General features: G+C 42.7%; 1 protein-coding gene across 1 annotated transcript in view; it reads right to left on the reverse strand.

Moving 5' to 3' along the window:
• The window catches only part of SPTB (spectrin beta, erythrocytic), a 280,750-nt gene that overhangs the window by 148,357 nt on the left and 110,388 nt on the right, over positions 1–22,005 (reverse strand). Inside the window, exons 5-10 of the mRNA XM_086937103.1 lie at positions 20,881–20,972; positions 18,625–18,705; positions 15,921–16,036; positions 10,468–10,580; positions 7,493–7,680; positions 2,516–2,633 (exon numbers count right to left, since the gene is read on the reverse strand). Of these exons, the coding sequence (XP_086793229.1) occupies positions 2,516–2,633; positions 7,493–7,680; positions 10,468–10,580; positions 15,921–16,036; positions 18,625–18,705; positions 20,881–20,972 (708 nt within the window). The remainder of the gene's footprint in view (positions 1–2,515; positions 2,634–7,492; positions 7,681–10,467; positions 10,581–15,920; positions 16,037–18,624; positions 18,706–20,880; positions 20,973–22,005) is intronic.

Below are 22,005 nucleotides of genomic sequence, written 5' to 3' on the forward strand. Positions count from 1 at the left end.
TAGCCAGAAAATTCATTCCTACATCAAGGTCTGAAGGGGGTCAACATCAAAGTTTGCCGAGGTTCTTTCAGCATTATTAACACCCTTTGCACTAGTGCCTACTTATAAGACATGTCATGCCCTAACCTCTGGGCCCACAAGCAACTGCTAAGCTGATTTGAGGCTTTCACACTTTCACTGGATATCCCAAGTCTCCAGCTCCAGCTCTTTTAATAGTTTTCTTTGTAAAAGGAATGTTGCCCATCAGGTCTTCTGGTATTATTTGGGTTGTCCTTTTCCTTCACGTACAAAAAGTAGGACCATGTGCTATTTAAAACGTATAATTCTTTGACTTCATGTGCCAAACCCTAGATTGTTTGGTAATGCTAAAGGATTTTTAGTGACACAGTGATAAGGTCTGACACTTCTTATTACCTCTCTCAAATCCAGATTGAACCCTGATTGAAGTCTAAAAAAATGTCAATACGTTTAGTGAGAAAACTGGATTTCAGAAAAATAGCTAGCAAGCAGATCAATCTCTATGGAAGACTGGTCCATTGACGAATCCAGTATGCACCCAACGTCTTCTCCAACCTTCTTTTATATGGTTTAGTATTCCTAACCTTGTGTCAAAATAAAGGACCCCCTGCTACTAATAGTAGTTCCTAGGGCAGGTAAAAGTACAATTCTGAAAAATAACACCCCTTGGCAACAAATGGTCACAATATTACAGACTCAGTGTACATACAATTCATATTAAAAAAGTAATTTTATTGATGCAATTTCATACAGTAATGTCAGAAAAAAGTTATTTCACAAACATGGACAGCTATTTGCGAAAATACGAAAAATTACCATTTAGCCACTTCTGTAAACCTTGATGTATTTAAATGTTTTTGTTTAGGGTTTAGTTATAAATCCATTTATAACTAGTGTCTATTTTTGCACTTTATATATGTTTGTCTATTGTATACACTTGTGTTGATTTATTGTAGAAAGTATGTTGCATTGTTGTTGTCCAGCTTTCCATGTTTGTGAAATAACTTTTTAATGACATTACTATATGAAATTACATCACTAAAATGACTTTTTTAATACTAATTTTATGAACACCGTGTCTGTAATATCATGAGCATGTTTGAATAGGTCTTGTTAGTTACTTGACCATTTGTTGCCTAGGGGTGTTATTTTTCAGAACTGTATTTCTAAGCTGGAACAGGTAGAACAAGAAAAATAGGACATTATTTCAACCCAAATGCTGGTAAGCAAATATCAACTTATGTTTAAAAATACGAAATACCTTAAGCCAAAATAATGCCTCACATGGATGTTATGAGCAAAAGAAGTAAGCATCTGGAATCAGGCTTTGACCATTCAGAGTCTGTCAAATGCAGGGCACAAGGTGTTGGAGGGCATCAGAGCAAGCCGCAGCTGCTGTACTAAGATCTTCCAAATCGGGCACATGACCACATAAGAAGACACATGAGAGACAAGATCTGACAGCGAAAAGTGACCACATTGGAAAATACAAGATTGGCTGGCAGAGGAGCTATGACCCAACTGCGACATGCACTTCAGAAGGACATAAATGGCCAGAGGTAGCACCAAGAAGGGCAAAACCGGCGAACTGGGGTGGCTGAGTGAGCAAAATAACGATGGATTAAACACAGATCTGTGACTGGGGGTGAATGTTTTGCCATTGTGCAACATTCCGTCCATCATCTTTTGTGTTTTGCAGTAGCAAGAAGGGGTCTTTGTGACTTCATGGTTCAGAGTCGAGTAGGGGAATATTATGAAAATAAAATACCTGTACACCATTTAATTTTCACAAATTGCAAACCTCAAGCCAGACAAAGGGTAAAACAGCCTATGGTATAGCCCACAAAATATGAAAAGAGTACAGGTGCTCCTCCTTGAATGTGTAAATAGGTCTGCACTGGGATACTAGGAAACCAACTAAAGGGAACATTGTAACGTGTAGTAACAGATAAGACCAGAATGTCAACCACAAGGAGAAGCTAACTATTGGTAATAATTAGGTAAATCAAAAGAGAGAACTTTACAACAATTTAACTACTGGGGGTGAATAGGGATAAATGCCTATCAAAGGGGGAATTTATAGCATTGGACTTCATGGTGATTATAAAGGCTAGAATAGTAATCAAAGGAAGACATTCAGAAAGTCTGACATCAGGTTAACGATTGGAATGAAAATTATAGGGATAATTAAAATAATAATAATAATCAAATTCATGCAATGATTATGACCACAGGTAATATGTGATACAATATGATATATGAATAAATAATTAAGAATCACTGCCCTAAAGTCCTTCCATAACAATTGTATTTTGTTCCAAATTAGCTAAAATGTTATAAAAACCCAGTTGATTGTTATGTATGAAAGGGAAGATTATAATTATATGTTTCATGTACTATTATGCGTTTTAGTGGAATGCATTGATAAAACAAATGATCATTTATATTTAAATAGATATACAAACTAAAAAGAAAAAGAAATGTCCCATATATTTACCCTGTTGACATCGGATACGAGCTTCCCATCATTAGGCGTATACACCCTCTGGTTGTTGGCTCTCATTCTGGACTGAATTGAGAACAACAAAACTTCAAGATTTCCCTTTTCCTGAAACCTGTAAAGCAGCAGCATGATTGAATTATTATTAATAATATGTGATAGATTTCGGATTTGCAATTGAGCTATAGAGTTTTTGATATAATGAAAAAGGTACGTAGGAAACAAGGATCCACTCTGATGCTTCAGAAACTGTTTGCTGGATAGTGATAGAGTTATTAAAGGAAGCAGAAGTGACATCACATAGTCTTTAGACTCCCAATAACATTACAGAAAGTATCACCATATAAGCTTTGTTTCAGTAGCTTCACAGGAAGTGACATCATAAGACCTTGTCCATGATAAAATTACAGGAAATTGATAAAAATGTATCAATTCATACAATAAGTATAAAAAATACAATAAATGCAAAATCACACAGAATCGGTTAAAAGAATGGTATGGGCGCCACTGTGTGGGGGGTGAGTGGTGCATCACTTAAATTAAGCTGCCCTGGTTAATACTCAACTGTGCCTATAGTTATGTTCTCTTAGGGCTAGAGATTCAGGAGACGGCTTATCTGAACGTATAAAGGACAGGAGTGTGTAGCTGCAATAAACAATATAGGGCCCCATGGACGACTCATATGCACCCTTAAATGACTATCTTGATTCTACAAAGGGTACCTTGGTTACAGGTCATCAATTAGAATCTTGGACAAATTATGTGTCACCTTGTCTTTACGTCCAGTCATGGTAACCTACCTCTAATCTACAGTGTTATGTTATGTTATGTTATGTTATGTTATTGGCTTTTGTACCGCGCACAGCTGCCCCAGCAAAGGGGCGTCCTGGCGCCAGGAAAGGTATACACAACATCACAGAACGCAACTGAATCAGGAAGTATTAATTAAAAAGAAAGGTTTTAATGGCGCGTCTGAATAAAAATAAATCCTCCATAGCTCGGATTTCACTGGGAAGAGAGTTCCACAATTTGGCCGCCACTACTCTAAAGGAGCGGCCGCCCATCCTGCACAGCAGAAAGCGGGGAACGACAGACAGAGTCTGACCCAACGATCTCAAGGATCGAGAGGGAACATAAGGGGTCAGTAAATTCATCAGAATAGGTGGAGCCGTACCTTTCAAAATTTTAAAAGCCAGGCAGAGCACCTTAAACTCGATCCGACGAGCGACAGGCAAACAATGGAGCGATTGCAATGCTCTGGACACTGAGCAACGTCGGGGCAATCCTAGTATCGCTCTTGCGGCGGCATTCTGCACCCGCTGCAGCCGCATAAGTTCTGCCTTGTTCGTACCTGCTAGAAGGACACTGGCATAGTCTATCCTGGATAGTACAGAGGCCTGGACCACAAGCTGGTAGGGGCATCGAAGAATTTGAGCACCGGCCTGATACCCCTGATTATGCCAAAACAGGAGGCAGCTACTCTCTTAGTTTGGCAAGTGAAACTCAGTGTTGGGTCCAGCCATACCCCGAGATTTTTTATCTCCATGGCAGGGGATGGAATCATTCCTAGCTCGGGGGGCCACCAGTTGTCATTCCACCATCCAGGTTGCTTCCCAACCACCATCACCTCGGTTTTCTTTGTGTTCAATTGGAGACAGTTTTGGTTCATCCAATTGGCCACCGCACGTAACCCCTCACAAAAGTTAAGGGCGTCCACAGCTGAGTCCCCACTTAGTGTGACCGCCAGCTGCATGTCGTCCGCATAGGACACCATTGTCAGGCCCCAGCGTTTGACTACCGCAGCCAGCGGACTCACATATAGATTAAAAAGAGTGGGGCTCAGAGATGATCCCTGTGGAACTCCCAAGGTGAGCGGGTGAGAGGTAGATTTGCCGGGTGGTATCGCCACCTGAAAGGATCTGTTGGAAAGGAAGGAGCGGAACCACCCTAAAGCCAAACCCCTGACCCCAGCTTCCTCTAACCGCTGCAACAGGATCTCGTGGGATACCGTATCGAAGGCGGCACTCAAGAGTGCCGCTGTTCGTCCGGCATCCAGCACGGAGCGCAGGTGTTCGACCATGTATAACAAGGCAGTCTCCGTGCTGTGGCCTGCACGAAATCCATTTTGCGTGGGATCCAGGATGTTAGCTTTGGCAAGATGGTCGGCCAGGATCCTATTCACGTGGGCTTCGGTGACTTTAGCAGGCCACGGCAGCAGTGAGATGGGGCGATAGTTCTCGGGTTTTACAGGATCTAGGGTAGGCTTTTTTAGGATGGGTGTAACTACCGCTTGCTTCCACTTGGTGGGCACCATCCCTGAGGCCAAAGACTTGTTGATAAGGGCCAACAAGGGTGAGCGACATGTTGCCTGCATATTTTTGAACTGAGTAGGTATGAGGGGGTCTGCGGGGGAGCCAGATTTAATTTTTTGGCTCAATAGATCAAAACCCTCCTCATAGAGAGGGGCCAGCATATCCAAGGTCAAAGCATTGCCCGTTGGACAGACATCTAAGTCCGAGTGGTGCACGGAAGTTGGAAAGGTGCAATAGATTGCATGCACCTTTTGGACAAAGAACAAGGCCAGACTCTCACAATGAGGGTCTGTGCAAATTTCTGCTGCCAAAGCCCTCTTAGTCGTCAGGTCTTTTAGGACCTTGAAGATTAGTTTAGAGGGGTTAGGGCTGTTCCGAAACTCCTGCGCATAATATGCGGCGCGTGTTCGGCAGACCGCTCTATGATATGCCTTGGATAGAGTAAGATAGCAGGATTTGCGCACGGGGTCATAGGCTTTCCTCCATTGCCTTTCTGCTTGCCTACACTCTCTCTTGAGAGACGCCAGGGTCTCATCATACCACGGGCTATGAGCCTTAGTGCGGCACTTGGAGCGTACCAGGGGAATAAGTGCATCCAAGGCCGTTGCAATCCAGTTGCAGAATGAGTCATACCCTTCATCAACATCCAAAAAGGTGGGTAAAGGTGTCTTTCCTAGTAGAGAGTAAAAGTCTTCTAGTTTTAGTTTACTCCACTGGCGAGAAAGAGAGGTTTTGTTCTGTGCCACGAAAATGGGATCTGCCACAGGGATAGCTGCCTTCACCAGCATGTGATCCGTCCATGTCAACTGGACAGGTGGGTACATACTTATGTCTCTAAGGTGGTAAAGAACGGGTCCAGTATGTGCCCGCCTGAATGGGTGGGGGATATCACTCTTTGTAGGAGCTGCAAAGCTTCTAAATCGGCAAGGCAGCTCTTAATAGCTGATTGGGAAGTGCAGTCAAAATGCAGGTTAAGATCGCCTACCACATTAAAATTTGCACAGCCAAGCGCTTCTATACTAATGACATCCGGGAGAGCGGCCCTAAAGGCGGCATCGCAGCCCGGTGGCCGGTATATTAGGAGACCTGAGAGGCTGTAACAGTGGGAAAGAGAGATTCTAAAGCGGGCACATTCACAGCCCAGGAGTTTTAGTTCTTTCCATTCGCAGGGAAAACGACGTTTCACTGCCATCGTAATGCCACCCCCTCGTGAGCCGCGGTTAAGAGTGGCCACGGTGTATTCAGGGGGGAAAGCAAGATTTAGAATGGCGATATCAGTATCCTGAAGCCAGGTCTCGGTCATAAAGAACACATCTGGGGAATCATTAGTCACAATATCAAAGATCTCCGCCTGATGTTTGACCAGAGATCTGACATTTAAGTTGTATATACTAACAGTGTTCACCCCAGACACGTTGCTCAGACGGGCTGAAGTTTCTAAGGAGCGGATGCGGGAAGGCAGACACCAGCCACAATGAGTACACCGATAAGGACCTCTTAGTGGCGGTACAAGCGGAAAAGGACAGATGGGAAGTCGGTACCGTAAGGCTAATAGATCTGTTCTACCATACCTGATGGTAGAGGTGGCCATAGTAAGGAACAGAGGTTTCTGTTGCACACCGCACTTCCTTAGCGCTGACGGGCGCAGATGGGCAGACTCTGGCTCGACTCAGGCGCGAGTCAGGCGCTACCGCTGCGCGTCACCGCTGCGCGGAAAAGGTGAGCTTTAAATGCACTGGATAATGCTGCTGATCCAGAGGTTAGTACCATGACATCCTGTGTAATAATATATTTCCTCTCCTGTAATCAGGAGGTTTCTTAGGATTGACAGTTCCATCATTGCTATATTTGGTAATACAGTTAATTTCTTTTTTAGAACGCAAACCTTTCACCACAGTGAGTCAGCATGTTCTTCAATAACACATATTCATAATCACAATGCTTCAAATATATGACAACTCATATTTGAATACATCCAACACTACTAGGCAACAGAAAATTTGGGAGGGGGTGTATATTTAATTACTGTGAAATAGAAGTAGGAATTCAGAGTGTAGCCAGTATGTACTATCGATCAATTCACAAACTCATGTTTGAGCAATACTTTACATACTCGTCAATGCCTTTTTGTATTGATCCCAAACTCTTTTCATGTTTGACTTAATACAGTATCATCCCTACGTCTACCTGTGAATGGTCTGCCCCTTGTGTTTCTGTCACTGTAGCAAGTCCCCATCTACGAAAAATATGGAGGACAAGTAGAACGAGTGAGGGGCAGTACCTACTACCTTTGTTTGCCCTTTGTTCCCCCTTGTAATCCTGGCCTCAGAAGTCATAAAGGTAGTGATAGAGAAACAAAAAGTAAAGAGATGTTCCTACTTATTGCACTTCCTACCTCTCAGAAGAAAAAAGAGGTCACTGATAATCTAAGAGTGTGGTAAGGTGTCAACTGTGTGACGTCACTGGGGAAATGTAGTTTAGGATGTCATGTCTGCTGCCCTGACTCCGATAAGTCATAAATCCTTGTTTGTGGTATATAAAAGACAAGGACACAGATAAGACTACTTCCATTGATTAAGGGAATGTTGTTACTTAATTTAGTAATTTCTAACATGAACCCCACAATGGCTTCTGCACCCACATTTCCCAAGATTCTACTTACTTAGGAGGTTTTTCTACAGTTCGGTACGTGCTGAATGATTGGAGCTGCTGTTGTACGCCAGTCAACGAGTTAGCAAATTTCCGACTTTGGAGGACGACAATGGTTTTTTCAATCCACTTCAGCAAATCAGATGCCAGTCTTCCATACTTGTCAATCATCTTCTCTGTCTCGATGGCATGATCCAAAACCTTCAGTGATACAGCATTTGGTTAGCTGATATATAATAATACCATCTACCGTCTTATCACCCCAAATTCACTCTTTGAGACAACTCCTTCACTAGTCCTCCAAATTTGCTATCATATTATTTTTCAAATTATTGTTTAGGTCTATTTTTCACAGGCGTAGGACTTGGGGCATTGACAATGGTGCACTGATTTTACTCAAACAGTAATCCAGTTATGAATCTATTAGGATTGACGATAAGCACAACTGCCCAGAACATGAGAGTATGTGCTCTTCTATTCAGGGGCAGTCACCAATGGACTAAATGTTCAAAGCTTTTTTCTGGTATAAGTGCGACTTACTCCTCAGTTAAGTATGCATGCATAACTTAAATGAAATTCAATATGTCATGCAGGAAAATGTTTAAGTTTCTTCTAGAAAATATATGCATATTTTGAAACAAGCTCATAAATAGGAGTTAAGTGTGAAAGGTGTGAGTTAAAAGGGTCATAACAATGAACAAGAGAAGTGTCGGAGGAGTGGCAGGGCACATGAAATGATAATTGTATGAACATTCACAAAGTAGCATACTAGAACCCTGTGCAAGAACTTAGAAGTGCACGCGATATTCGTATGGGAACACCCAACTTACATCTAAATAGGTAATCAAAGCAGGCTGAAAAATGGGATAAGGTCCACCAATAGATCCGAAATGCCCAAGCTGTGTGTAGGAATGTGTGGCACGCGTGCAAAATGTCTTAGTTTAGAAGGCAGAACCTGGTATAACATGATGTCAGCGAAAAAGCTCCTTATTAACAGATCATATCATTCATTACGAACCTAAGAAGGAAGGTTTTGTTTCCTAGGGAAAGCCTCCTTTGAAGGTTCACATTTCCAACCAGATACATTAATCCTTTAAAGAGGCACCGACAATTCATGAATCCTCGAGGGGTGACTCGAGTCAGAAATGTAAGATCTGCAAAGTTATTATTCATGAGCTAGATTTCCATACTATGGATCTGAATGGGACTCATATGCATATTCATAAGCATAAGGGTGATCAATCAGTTTTTTACTATGGATATTTAAATCCGGAAGTCACTAATCAAGTCAGTGGATAGCGTTTTTGCTGCTTTTTGCAGTTGTTCGATGCATTCAATCGGAAGACTGTAGGGACAAATGAGAGTGGCTTGACTTTGAGGAAGGCACCATCGCTACACCTGGAGATCTGGTCTTCATGTGTACGTGAGGCGTATGCACAGACTAACATAATACATTGATTGGGGGCGGGCTCCTTAGCATTAAGCTCATGCTTTTGTGTTTTACTCCCAAGGGCATCCCGACTGTTGTGGTTGTGGATCTCAACTTCTCCAGGTACTGATCTTTACTACTGACAGTAACACTGGGAAGAGTAGTGTTGTTAAAGCCAGAGCACCAGGGTCTCTATATTCCTTTGCATCAAGTGATCCATCCAGAGTGTTCCTCTAGGAGCCTGGTACTGTACCTTGTGCTACCAGTACATATGTAACATTGAAATCCTATAAATAACAGGACCTCCCTGAGATGGCAATGGGATAAACTGCACTATTTCATCTGAGAAATCCTAAGGCCCTTGCTTTGCCCCAATAAGCATGTGCCACTGCTCGCCATCTAGGGTCTAGTGAGGACCCCTAACCATCTCATCCATGGGAAGACATCCATCTGTACTAGAGGGACCCCCTAGAAGTCTAGAACATCTGGAGGATCATTGACCTTTGTGCAGTTTTGCTGCATTTGTCCTTATTTTGGATTCCCACCTGCTGCAGACCCCAAACACAGTCTCCGCCTGTTACCCTACTGCTGGTTGTCTTCCCGCCTTTTCATCTCTGGCTCCACATCCCCCCACGCCATCTCCTACCAGGCTAGTTTCAGGCAGTGACTGTAGCATCAGAATTTAATTAATTTCAGCCACTCTTAATTACAATAGACCACCTACCAAGTCCATCCATTTTGCTCACTGTACCATTCTATAAAGGAAGCAATCTTGTGCAAATCAACCTTATTCATGCACCAGTAGAAGCAGTTCAACCCATACTACCAGGCTACGTCCCCTCTATTAGAGCAAAGACCACCACAAACCGGTTTTGGGCTTCATAAGTTTTTGGACGGTTTTGGGCTTCTTGCAGGTTATCAATGAGTAGGAGCTTGGGTCCATTGGCAGAGAGTCTCATATCACTTTTCATCATGTTGTATAACAGATTTTGATAGATATTCAGTTAGGGCTGCCACAACCTGAATTATAAACCCAATAGAGAAATAAATGTATTTCTTCATTTATTTTTCATTGTGGGAGGCTTGTGGGGCAGGTGTAGGTTATGATCCACAGGGAGAGTCCTCCTAAATACATATTGGCCTAAAGATCTCTAGTACATCACTTTACGCCAAACCTCGTAGCGTAAGGTTGCTGTAGGTATTACTCGTGTTCTTTGTAAAATCGCTGCAATCTCCTATCCTGGTTCAAGGCCAGGGTAGAGCTTTAAAAAGTAAACATATGCTATAAGTACTAGGAGCTTTCTTTTTGATGGCAATCTCTAAAAGCTCAAAGGTAAGGTGAAATATGATTAATTCAGAATAATTGTAATGCAAATTACAAATTGGTACCAAGAGACTTACTTGGTTTATAGAGTAAACAGTGGAGTATTACAAATGAAGGTAGAAATGTCTGGAGAATCTAAAGCCTTGGCTCACTGAACTGGAGGTTGCATGGTTGCTTAATAGCCCACCTCCAATAACGAACAGAAAAATCAGAAACCAAGTACTGCCTGACTTACCTTGCCAACTCGCTTGCCTTCGACAGCCAGGGCCTTCATCTTGGAGAAATAATGGTAGAACGCCACCACATAGGTGATGATGGACTTCTCATCTGGATTTTCAGTGAATACATCTGTAAAATAAGGTTTATTTAGCCAAACTGCTGAGGAGACAGAGACACATGTTGGTGAATAGATAGGACTGTCTATGAAGTCTCCCAGTGGTGATTCACATGCATATTTAAAAAGTAATTAAACTCCCGATTGTGCACAACCTCCTTCAATTTAAGAACATGTGTCACTTTCTTGGGTATCATAGCATGCCTAGGATTATTTCTAGAAACCCAATACATTTCCAGGAGTACTACTCTATGTCTGTGCTAAGTTTTTTACTCTTAGTTTGCACACACATGACAAACTTTTATGGCATCAAGTGTAGATGAGCAAATTGGGTATGAAAAATCACTGGGTAAGTTTATGAATAACTATCAATTTTCAACTCTGTGGGTGCTCACCTTCTTTCCATAGAGTGTGAGTCTTGCCTCTCCTGCCTCCACCCTGAGACATAAACTCGGTAATGTATCTTTCATTAACTAATGTAGGTGGCTGTCCACCAGACCAAAAGACACACAATTGATGGACGGAATGCAGAACAAATCAAAACATTCTCCCCCAGTCAAGAGATCTGGGTTAAATCCATCATTATTTTGCTCACCATGCCACCCCAGTTTAGACCTGGCGGCCATATGCAAATCAGTCTTGACCCTGTGCCTCATGGGAACAGTCCAGCCCGAACTGCCAAGCCAGGTCCTCCCTGGACCAGAAACAAGCATCCAAGACCAGACCAGACCAAGGCTTAACCACTGGACATGACTAATCAAACATTTCAAAAGGTGGTAATACCAAAGGCCCACACCCTGATAATACTGAAAGAGCTGGTAAATATGCTAAAGTGTAAAGTGTGTTTACAGGTAGGGGGTATGAAGACTGTTGATGAATTATCAAAGGGATGTATATCTTGCTTTTGTGGTGGTAAGCATGCAGTTCTCTTTGAATGCTGGATAGTTTAGCTCAAGAAGGATGGTGACATCTTCTGATTTTCAGCTGATTTTTTGTTATGTTATGTTATGTTAAATGACTCTTGTAACGCGCACTGTCACCAAAGGTTTCCTGGCGCTCTTTATAACAGGGTGGAAAATAAGGAGTTGACACTGACCAGATTAGCCTAGGGAGGGGAAGAGAAATGTCTTAAGCAGTTTTCTGAAAATAGAAAGGGAAGTGCTTGACTTGATGAAAAGAGGGAGGGAATTCCAAAGGCTAGGGGCCAGATGAGAGAAGCGGCGGCCGCCGTACTTCTTGGTTTTGACTTTGGGGGCAACAAGCATGTGAAGGTGAGGAGAACGGAGGTTGCGTGACGGGCGATGTGAGGTAATTAAAGATTGCAAGAATGCAGGACTAGTGCAGTGCTGGGCTTTGTAAGTGAGGCAGGCTACCTTAAAGGCTGACCTTAGTCCCATCGGCAACCAATGAAGTCGATGCAGCAGGGGTTTTGCCGATTGCCATTTAGGGATTTTATAGATGAGCCGGGCCGCCTGGTTCTGAACCACCTGGAGACGATGCAGCAGAGACTGAGGGAGGCCATGGTAGATGGAATTGGAAAAGTCCAGGCGGGAGAGAACCAAAGAGATGACAACCTGAGTTAGAGCAGGAGGTGGTAAAAGATGGCTAACTTTACGGATCTTTCTCAGCTGATACATACAGGACGAGATGACAGCGCCCACTTGGGCTTTCAAGGAAAGCTCTGCATCAATGATCACGCCCAGACTTTTCACTGATTTGACCGATGGTGGAAGGGGGCCAAATTCTGAGGGCCAGAACTGTGGACCCCAGTGAGCAGAACTGGAGCCGGGAAGGAGCAGCTCGTTTTTTCCTGGATTCAACTTTAATTGATTCTCATTCATCCAATGTAGGATGTGAATCATTGCAGTGCGAAAGGTGTTAACAGCATTGGAAGAGTTGAGGGGAAAAATTATCTGCAAATCATCGGCATAATTATATACCGTGATGTCCCAGTTCTTGAGTGAGTGGATAAGTGGGCGGAGGTAAAGATTGAATAATAATGGCGAGATGGAAGAGCCTTGGGGTACTCCACAAGACGTGGAGGTTTTTGCTGCGGTGTACGGGCCCAGACGCACAGCCTGAGTACGTCCAGTTAGAAATGACGCAATCCATTTAAGGGCAGTACCCTGTATGCCTGCCTGGCCAACACGGTGGAGAAGGATGTTGTGGTCCACCGTGTCGAATGCGGCAGACAAATCCAGGAGTACAAGGACTTGAGGGATGCCCGCATCCGCGTTTCTCCTCAGTGTATCCAAGACCGCGAGGATAACAGCCTCAGTTGAATGGGCGGGTCTAAAACCGGCCTGGTTGGGCTCCAGGTAGCCAGAAGTCTCAATGAAATTAGAGAGACAACGGGTGACATATGCTTCTGTTAGTTTAGAAAAGTAGGGAAGGAGAGAAATAGGGCGAAAATTTGAGAGATCGCCGGGATCAGCTCCGGGTTTCTTGAGAAGGGGCACTAAAATGGCATTTTTAAAGGAGTTAGGAACAATGCCGCTCCCCAGAGAGCCATTCAGTGGGGATAGAATGTCGTCCGGTAATTTAAGGCAGATATCCCGCAATACTGATGGCGGACAACAGTCGTTGGGGGAACCCGACTGAACCCGGTTAGCAAGACCCGCTAAGGAAGTAAAATCAAGGGCGGGAAAGGTCATGAAGGTCAGGGGATTATCGGAAGAAGGTTCCGAAATGTATGACTGAGGACAGGAAGGAATGGAGTTTTTTATTTTTATAATCTTTTCAACAAAAAAGTGGTTTAGAGCGTCGCATGTCACTTGGGAAGGGGTCTGGGCTGGGAGGGTTCTGTCATCCGTGGTGAGTTCATTCATGACCTTAAAGACTTCCTTGGATTTATTGACCGCTGACGAGAGTCTGTTGGAAAAGTGGTCAGATTTAGCTAAGATGATGGCAGCTTTGTATTCTCTCCGCACCAAGATATAGAGCAGCCTAGCTGAATCGGAGTAAGTACGCCTCCAGATCCGTTCCTGCTGGCGCACTTTCAATTTAAGTTGCTTAAGATCATTCGTGAACCATCTGTGAGAGGAATGATGCCGCGTGCAGGGAAATTTCGTAAGTGGAGCGAATTGATCACTGGCCGACTTTAACCAGGTGCTGATGTCTCTGTCCAGTGAGTTAATGTCAGAGGGGTCAGTGAGGTTCGTACGTGGCCGGGTATCAGCCAAAACCGTAAGGAACCCCTGGGAATCAAGTGCGCTCCACTTCCGGGCAAGACCACCAGCCATAAGAGGGGCGGGGGTTGTGCCAGCGACTGTGATGATAGTGTCGACTAAACAATGGTCCGACCAGACACAAGGGGAAATGACTGGCTCGGACAATGTTAAGTTGTAGGTCCAGATCTGGTCGAGAATATGACCCTTGAAGTGGGTGGGGTAAGATACCTGTTGAATCAGGTTCAAACTGTGGAGTGAATCAAAAAACTCAGTAGCCGAAGAACCGGCCTTAGGATCGTTGTACCAGTAATTGAAATCACCGAAAAGGGCGAGACTGGCATGGTGTGTCAATAGGACTGACAAATGTTCACTCAGACAAGTGGAAAAAGATGTCATAGGGTATGGTGGACGATAAAGAAGCAGAAGCGTAAGGGCACCCATGTTGGTTTGGAGATTGAGGAGCAGGTTATCCACCTCAGGTATAGGGAGGGAAGATGAAGAAAAAGAGTTAAGACATTTAGAGATGATAGCAGCTACCCCCCCCCCCCAGGGCGATCTCCCGGTCGATCAGCGTGGAGGATGTAATAGTCGGGTGGGAGGGTGGCCAAAATGTCTGGGAGAGACTCAGAGGTGAGCCAAGTCTCTATTAGCAGAAGTATATCCGGCTTATTGGTGGACAGAAGAATAAAAAGCTCATCATGATGCCTTACTAAAGAGCGTGTGTTCAGATATGTTACCCTGATGGTCTGGTTGCTTGTAATGGAGGGAGCAGGTACGTTGCAAATACTAAGGTCGGGGGTAGCTGAGCGTTTAAGACCCAGAGAATTGATACGCCTAACGGCAATGGGACATAATGGAAAAGGAGGATATTGTAGCTGTCTTAGAGATTGTGGCGTATAAATGGTAGAATGGGCAACATGACTGGACCCTGGGCCCGGTCTAGCGCGGACGGGCGCAGACGGGCTGGTCTTAGGCGCGTCTTCGGTGCGCGCCCGCTGCGCGCGTCCGCTGCGCATCCTGGCAAGTGAAGGCTAAATAGCCTCTAACCCGGAAGTCGGGGAGAGCTAGAGCGCGTCCCCAACCAGCCCTAAGATGGCGGCTGCAGCTGGTGGGCGGCTCGAGTACCCGGTTTCCCTCTGCGCTAACGGAGCATCCCGCGGCGGGTAGGGAATAGGGGAAAGAGTGAGTGCAAGTGTCAGCAAATAGTGAGCATGAGATATAGAAAAGGTCTCGGATCTGGAACTACAATAATTTAAATGATCTAATACAAATGCCCTGAAGAAGCAGGAGATCGTCTGAAACATGTACGAGCAAAGAAAACACACAGAGGCACACAGACAGTTCATACTCAAGCAAAGACACACAGGCATACGCCCACAAAACAAGGATGGTTGAAATCCAGAAGGAGTATGTGGGTGGATCAATAATTGATGATTGTGGTTGGATAAACAGATAAAACAGATGAGTGGGTGGATTGATGGGTACGGGTGGATGAATGATTTCTTCAGCAGACTTACCCTCAGTGCAATGCCTTTTATTGTGTTTAAGGCAGAAACATGAGGTTCAACCCAAAATGAAATTGCCACATGTTATTATTATATTGTTTCCCAGGGACATATCCTCCAAATTAAACCTGGAGTATTTTGAATCAGGAGAAAGGCCTGGAACTACAGGTTCACACGTGGAAACAGGTGTACTAGCTCCAGTCCCTGCCTCATTACATAGGGGCGTATATGGAGTTACAATAATTTGGTAATACCAACTAAGTCAGTGTTAATTTGAGTTGGTGGTTGCTGGTGGAGTCACCGACACTCATTTTGAGTGACAGGTACTTATTTTTTCTCACTGGACATTACCGAGAGCAATAGAGGAAAAAACACACAAAGGGGAAAGAAGGAGGAAGAGAAAAAGTGAGATAAAGGAGCAGGGAGCTTCCGGTAGTGGATTAAAGAGGCATAAGGTTGATTCAAGACTAAGTAGCCTTGGTGTTTGGTGCGCTGACATGATGGTAGGAGCTTCAAATTAGATCTTTGGGCACCGGCACTCCTTCTTTTACAAATTAAGTACTTGACCTAGTATTACTAATATACAAGGTATCTGCAATACCAGTTCCAGGATTACCACCGGTATTATCAGGACAAATAATGGAGCCCCTGGTGTATTTCCCGTAGTTAAGTAACTCACCTTCAGGGTCAAGAAGTTGGGTGATGCCAAGCTGTCTCTCTGCCACATTGAAAGCGTTCTCCAGGTTGTGCCGGGGGTTCGATTTCTTCAGCGTCTCAAAATCTATCAGATCTGGTCTGAAAATGACAAGGATTTATGAAAAAAGCTTTAACTTTGTGAACCAAGGCTGTAGTAAAAATATTTGTAATACATTGTTCACCCAATACTGCATTTTGATACAAACTCACAGGAGATTTGATCTTGTGCACATGCGCCTCCCTAGCACACAGCACATTTAAGCAAATACACAAAAGTATGGGAAACTTGTGTAGCTGCATCCTAAAATGAGAATTCCCAAAAGCGTATTTATGCATATGTTTAGATTTGGGGCTGGATGTGGTATGGCACTGGCAAAGGGGAGGACTGCCGCTGTGAAAATAAATTCTTGGAAATTGTGAGAAATTCTGGGACTGGACCCTCTTAGCTCTCAGTTTCCGCCTCTCAACTCCCCACATAGTGTGTAGAAGACCAACGAGTAGCAGGTGCGCACTAGCTCAGCTCTTGAATATTTGGAAGGTGGAAGTCGGATTTTACCATCAAATTGTGCAAATTCCCTTTGCAAATCGGGGATTTGCACGTTTTGAAAAATGTTCATGGCACATATTTTGGATGCACATTTTGCATTTATCTTTGTGAATTGTTCGCTTCTTCTCTAGAAGTGGATAGAGCTGGAGATGCCTCTTATGATGCAGTAGGTGACCATAACTACTCACAGAGCCCAAACTAAAAAGCAGTGTTATCTAGTCTAAAAAAGCAAAACTGAATTATTCCATCAACGCTAAGAGACCGGATAATTCTTTCCCATTCTTTTTAGGGGCAGAAGTTAGTCACAAAATTCTAAGTTCATAAATATACCAAATCCTGGCCCCTCATTATAAGTGGCCAGTTAACAGTGATATGTGTGGTAAAACCTGTTCAAACACATATCTCAATTAGGAGTTTGGCGGCTAACACAGCACTCCCGCAGTTTTCCACCCAATATAATTTTTGTGGTCAAACCTGCTGAAATTTATAGATTGAAAAATGCCCAGTAAATATCAGGATATGCAGATTTTTGCGGTGTAGAGAACCAAAATCTTAATGTTATTCCCCTTTTTTGAGGAAAGACTACTAATGGGGAGTTATTTATCAAATCAAATAAATTCAACCTTATCAGAGTTGGAATTTATCGGGTCTGATAAATATAAGCTCAAACACCAGGCCACTCGTAAATTTGAGATCAATAGTATCATACTTTGTGCCATCTTTTCGCCTCACATATCCTCTGGTTATCAAATTCATGAACTTTTTTTATCCACTTTTGGTGTTCTCTGGTCATCTTATGTTGTGTGTTTGTATTTGTCTCTCATTGATGTACAGTTTGTGTGAAGCTGTCTTTGAAAAGGATGGATTCAATGACTACTGGACAAATTATTTTGGGCCCGATTCACAGAATTAACTTAAGACAAAATCCTAAACTTACTACTTTTGGTTTTCACATAAGGTAGGATTTTGTCTTAAGTTCGTCTTAAAACAGACTTAAGACAAAATCCTAACTTAAGTCTGTCTTAAGACAAACTTAAGATAAAATCCTAACTTCTGTGAATACAATAAGTAGTAAGTTTAGGATTTTGTCTTAAGTTAGTTCTGTGAATCGGGCCCTTTGACACAAAGTAATTTTGGTGCATGATCTGGCACATCTCCAAGGGTGCTGCGCAATATTTCTGAGTACCTTTGAGTTTTGAATTTGAATATGAGTGATCCAAAAGGGAAGAAATACTTTCATGTTTTCAAAATCAGACTCTTTGCACCCACACACATTGGTGATGATTCACAAAAGCATTTATAAGTATGGGAAATAGTACTACAATAGTACTCTTTTAATATTGTTACATACCTTAGTAAAATGTCCAACTCTGCACTACTAAAAGTGCTAAGAGGGCCCACTCTTTTATATTTGTACTATTAGTTTATGAATAATTCCTGAATAGTCCTATTTTATTTCCATGTTAAATGTTTTGGGGCATGTACTAGTATGTAAGAGTATGTAAAAGACTATTGCAGGAACACTGTATTAAGTATTCCAAAATGCTGTTGAGAATAGGCCTACATGTACTCTGATGCGATGCAGCTGCAGGCCAGAAGACTGCAGTAATATGCCAAATTCTGCTGGATTCTGTGACGCATATTTTGTAAAATCTAACTAGATAATTAACAAATACGCACACAATCGCAAATTTGAATCATCTTAGGTAAATTTGTTATACTCATATTAATCGTGAATATTTCAAAAACTTGGGTGACCCTTACTATTAATGGGTGAATAAGGTCAGCCCTGGGTCCCATGGTCCAAATGTAGTCACCCCGGAAGTGTTCGGACTCATTCAACTAAGCAGCAGCCTTTCAGCCCGGACCAGTTACCCCCACATTTATCAGGACTGAAAGTGGTCAAAGGGGTTCGATGAAAACAACAAAAGTTGTTTTATTGAAGTAGCTCTTATTGGTTCTCCTGGTGTCTTCCTACCTTAAGCAACAATGAACACATGCAATGATCTGAGTTTTTGCCTGAAAACAGGCAGATGTGAGATACAATGACGTTTAAGATACAGCACCAAAGTTTGCAATACAAAAATGGTCATGTTTACATTTGATTTACATTTAGGTGCAGTTATATGATTTTTCTTACCTATGCCTGTGTATCAGTGCATTAAATGCCAGACCATCCTTCCAGCAAGACGTGAAGTTGGTAACGTTGATTTGTGGATAGCTATAAAAATATCAAAAGAACATTAGCATTATACACGAGTGCATACTACATAGCCACACACATCTATGTGCATAACAACAATAGTGTCTTATTTTAAGTTTAGGATTGGTTTGAAAATCCTTAGTTCTTGGGAATGCCCCCATCCCAGCATATTACCCATTTGATGCAATGTATAACTTGAAAAAAAAATCATCAATAATTAATAGGTAAGCATGCCCTATGATTTGTGGCTTAGCATGTCACTAAAACACAAAATATTTATAGGGCTATAATACTTTAATTTGATTTCCCATACAAAAATCATTCCATCTTCTTTTTCTAAGCAAGGCAATCCATTTGAATAATGAAGATTAAAGGTAATTGTGCATTGTGTTCAGGGGCGGCTCCTCCGCAATGGTGAAGGGGCGTCGCCCCACTGGCTCAGAGCCAGCAGATGTAAAATAAAATGACATTCTCATATGGTTTTATTTTTCACCTGCTGGTTCAGCCAGTGTGTAGGAAGGGGCGGGCCGGGCCTTGGGGGGAGGACTGGTTTGTGCACTTCTAAGTGCGCATGTGTGTTTGGCTGGCCATCTCAGGCTGGCCAAACACACATGCACACTTAGATTTCTCCAACCCGGCTGTATTAAATAGCTGGGTTGGAGAAACAGCACAGACTCCCTTTCCTGGGCGTAGCAGCAAACCAGCCCGTTTAGGCCAATCACTGCGCTGCTCTCATGCTTGAGAAATGCAAAACAACAGTTGATGGACAGAATGCAGAACAATGTCATACATTCACCCCAGTACAGAGATCTGGGCCTAAATCCATCGTTTTTTTGCACTCCACACCACCCCAGTTCAGACATGGCCATATGCAAATTAGCCTTGACCCTGTGCCTCATGGGAAGAGTCCAGCCCGAACTGCCAAGCCATATCTTTCCTGGACCGGAATCAAGCGTCCTAGGACCGGTTTCTTGCTATCAGCCGTCTTCAGCCAGGATAGCTTGACTCCAGTGGTGTGGAGAGCATGGGACTCACGTCTGAGCATACCCATCCCACTCGGGGTGACAAATGCAAAACAACAGTTGATGGACAGAATGCAGAACAATGTCATACATTAACCCCAGTACAGAGATCTGGCCTTAAATCTATCGTTTTTTGCACTCCACACCACCCCAGTTCAGACATGGCCATATGCAAATCAGCCATGACCCTGTGCCTCATGGGAACAGTCCAGCCCGAACTGCCAAGCCATGTCTTTCTTGGACCGGAATTAAGCATCCAAGAACCAGTGTCTGGCTATCAGCCGTCTTCAGCCAGGATAGCTTGACTCCAGTGGTGTGGAGAGCACGGGACTCACGTCTGAGCATACCCGTCCGTCTCATGGTAACAAATGCAAACACAACAGTTGATGGACAGAATGCAGAACAATGTCACACATTCACCCCAGTACAGAGATTTGGGCCTAAATCCATCGTTTTTTGCACTCCACTCCACCCCAGTTCAGATATGGCCATGGCCATGCTGGCTGAAACAGCAGGTGAAAAATAAAATGATAACAGAATATTGTTTTATTTTACACCTGCAGGCTCTGAGCCAGTAGGGTGACACTCCTCTGCGAGCCGCCCTGTTCAAAATAACTTTTTAAACAGCAAAAACACTTCACTTACGCCCCACCTACTGACTAACATAAATAGACATTTTTGTATTTTTTTAACTCAACGTTGCAGACAATCCCATTGTTTAGTGCAGTATTCCGCTAACTACTTTCAATAAACACTGTATCTGCCAATTAAAGTAATATCAAAAATGCATGCTCCAATGTTTCCTTCTTAGGATTCTGATGACAATTTCAAACCACTTGGCATTCAGCCTATTTATTTATTCCCTGTCATCAGAACATCTCAATGTCATTATAGAACCACATTTTACAGTTACTCATGACTAAGTCATCAGGTTAATGGGCCTTATAATCCAAAATCTAAACACAAATAGTGTCCACGTTTTGTCTTTGCCTTGGAACCAGCTAAATTAGTTATATAGACTTTAATGCATATAATGATGTGATATGTTAGTCAAGTACCAGCATCAGATCTCTCATGCCTATTCTACTTGATATTTTTGGAGGAAAGTGATTAAAATATGTCTTAAACAGCACCACATACCAATATACTTATTTGCTGAGGGGTAGCTTACCCTGCAGTTTTCATCTGACACCAGAGAAGCAATGCATCCTTAGCTGAGCGGGTTTCATGACCTTCTTGTGTCTGAACAATAATGTCTTGTATCTAAAAAATATGAGAGGTTGGAGACCAGCGAATTTAGAGGTTTGTGAGAAAGTTCCTTCTTTTAATTATCACAGATGTTGTCATAGCAAGGAATCTGAACAAATCTGTGTCTTCGGTCTCAACACAAGTTGGATGGATAGCACAGACTACGCATCTCTTTCATGAAAAATACATTTTTGTCGATAAGATATATTTACCTCCTTATCAACAGTTGATTTGAAGGTGACAAATCTACAGTGAGAGAATTTAACAAACAAGAATCATACGACCTGCCTCAAGAGAATGATAACAGTTTTGTCAGCTGGGTTTCCAAGTATCTTCCATGAGATTCTTAGGAGGTGTCCCTTCTGGCATCATTGCTTTATCAACATTGATTTTGCTAGTCCCAGTCTGAGCCTTTTAAAGGCCTTTAAGCCATCACCTCTATATGTTCATTTTCAATTCTAGACAAAGATCAATGGTTTTCACTGGCACGATTACCAAAAATTATTTCATCGATAAGTCTGTTTTCTCCAGTCGAACAATACTTTTTCTGTTCTCCATTCAGTCTGATAATCCCACATCTGCACTCTCCATCACAATAACTATCTGTAAAGTTTGTTTAGATGTCTGTGATATTTTTAGGGTTGGCTCCATAGCACAGCTGTCTTTAAGACCTATTATTACCAAAATATTACAGTACGAGTTGGTTATTGGCTTTTTGGTGTATCATTCCGACTCCTACAGAGTGCTTGCCTTGCAATATGCAAGGGACTATTTTACATCTCAAAAGTAAACTGAATCATCACATATTAAATTCTTTATTTCTTTATCTCATAAACACAGAGCATACAAAAAGCAATCTTTTTTTTACTGTTGCGTGATTCTTCAATGCTTTAGTCATGACTGAAAATGCAAGCCAGTCCTATTGGCGTTGCCAATACTTATACTTTTTGTGGAATTTCACTCATCTACTTGCTATCTTTGCCACCATCTCTTTAAATAAATACATTTCCCACCCTACTGAAACTCCTTTTTTTATTTTCACACATCT

This window comes from Lissotriton vulgaris, chromosome 9 (assembly GCF_964263255.1).
Source record: "Lissotriton vulgaris chromosome 9, aLisVul1.2, whole genome shotgun sequence".
NCBI lineage: Eukaryota > Metazoa > Chordata > Amphibia > Caudata > Salamandridae > Lissotriton > Lissotriton vulgaris.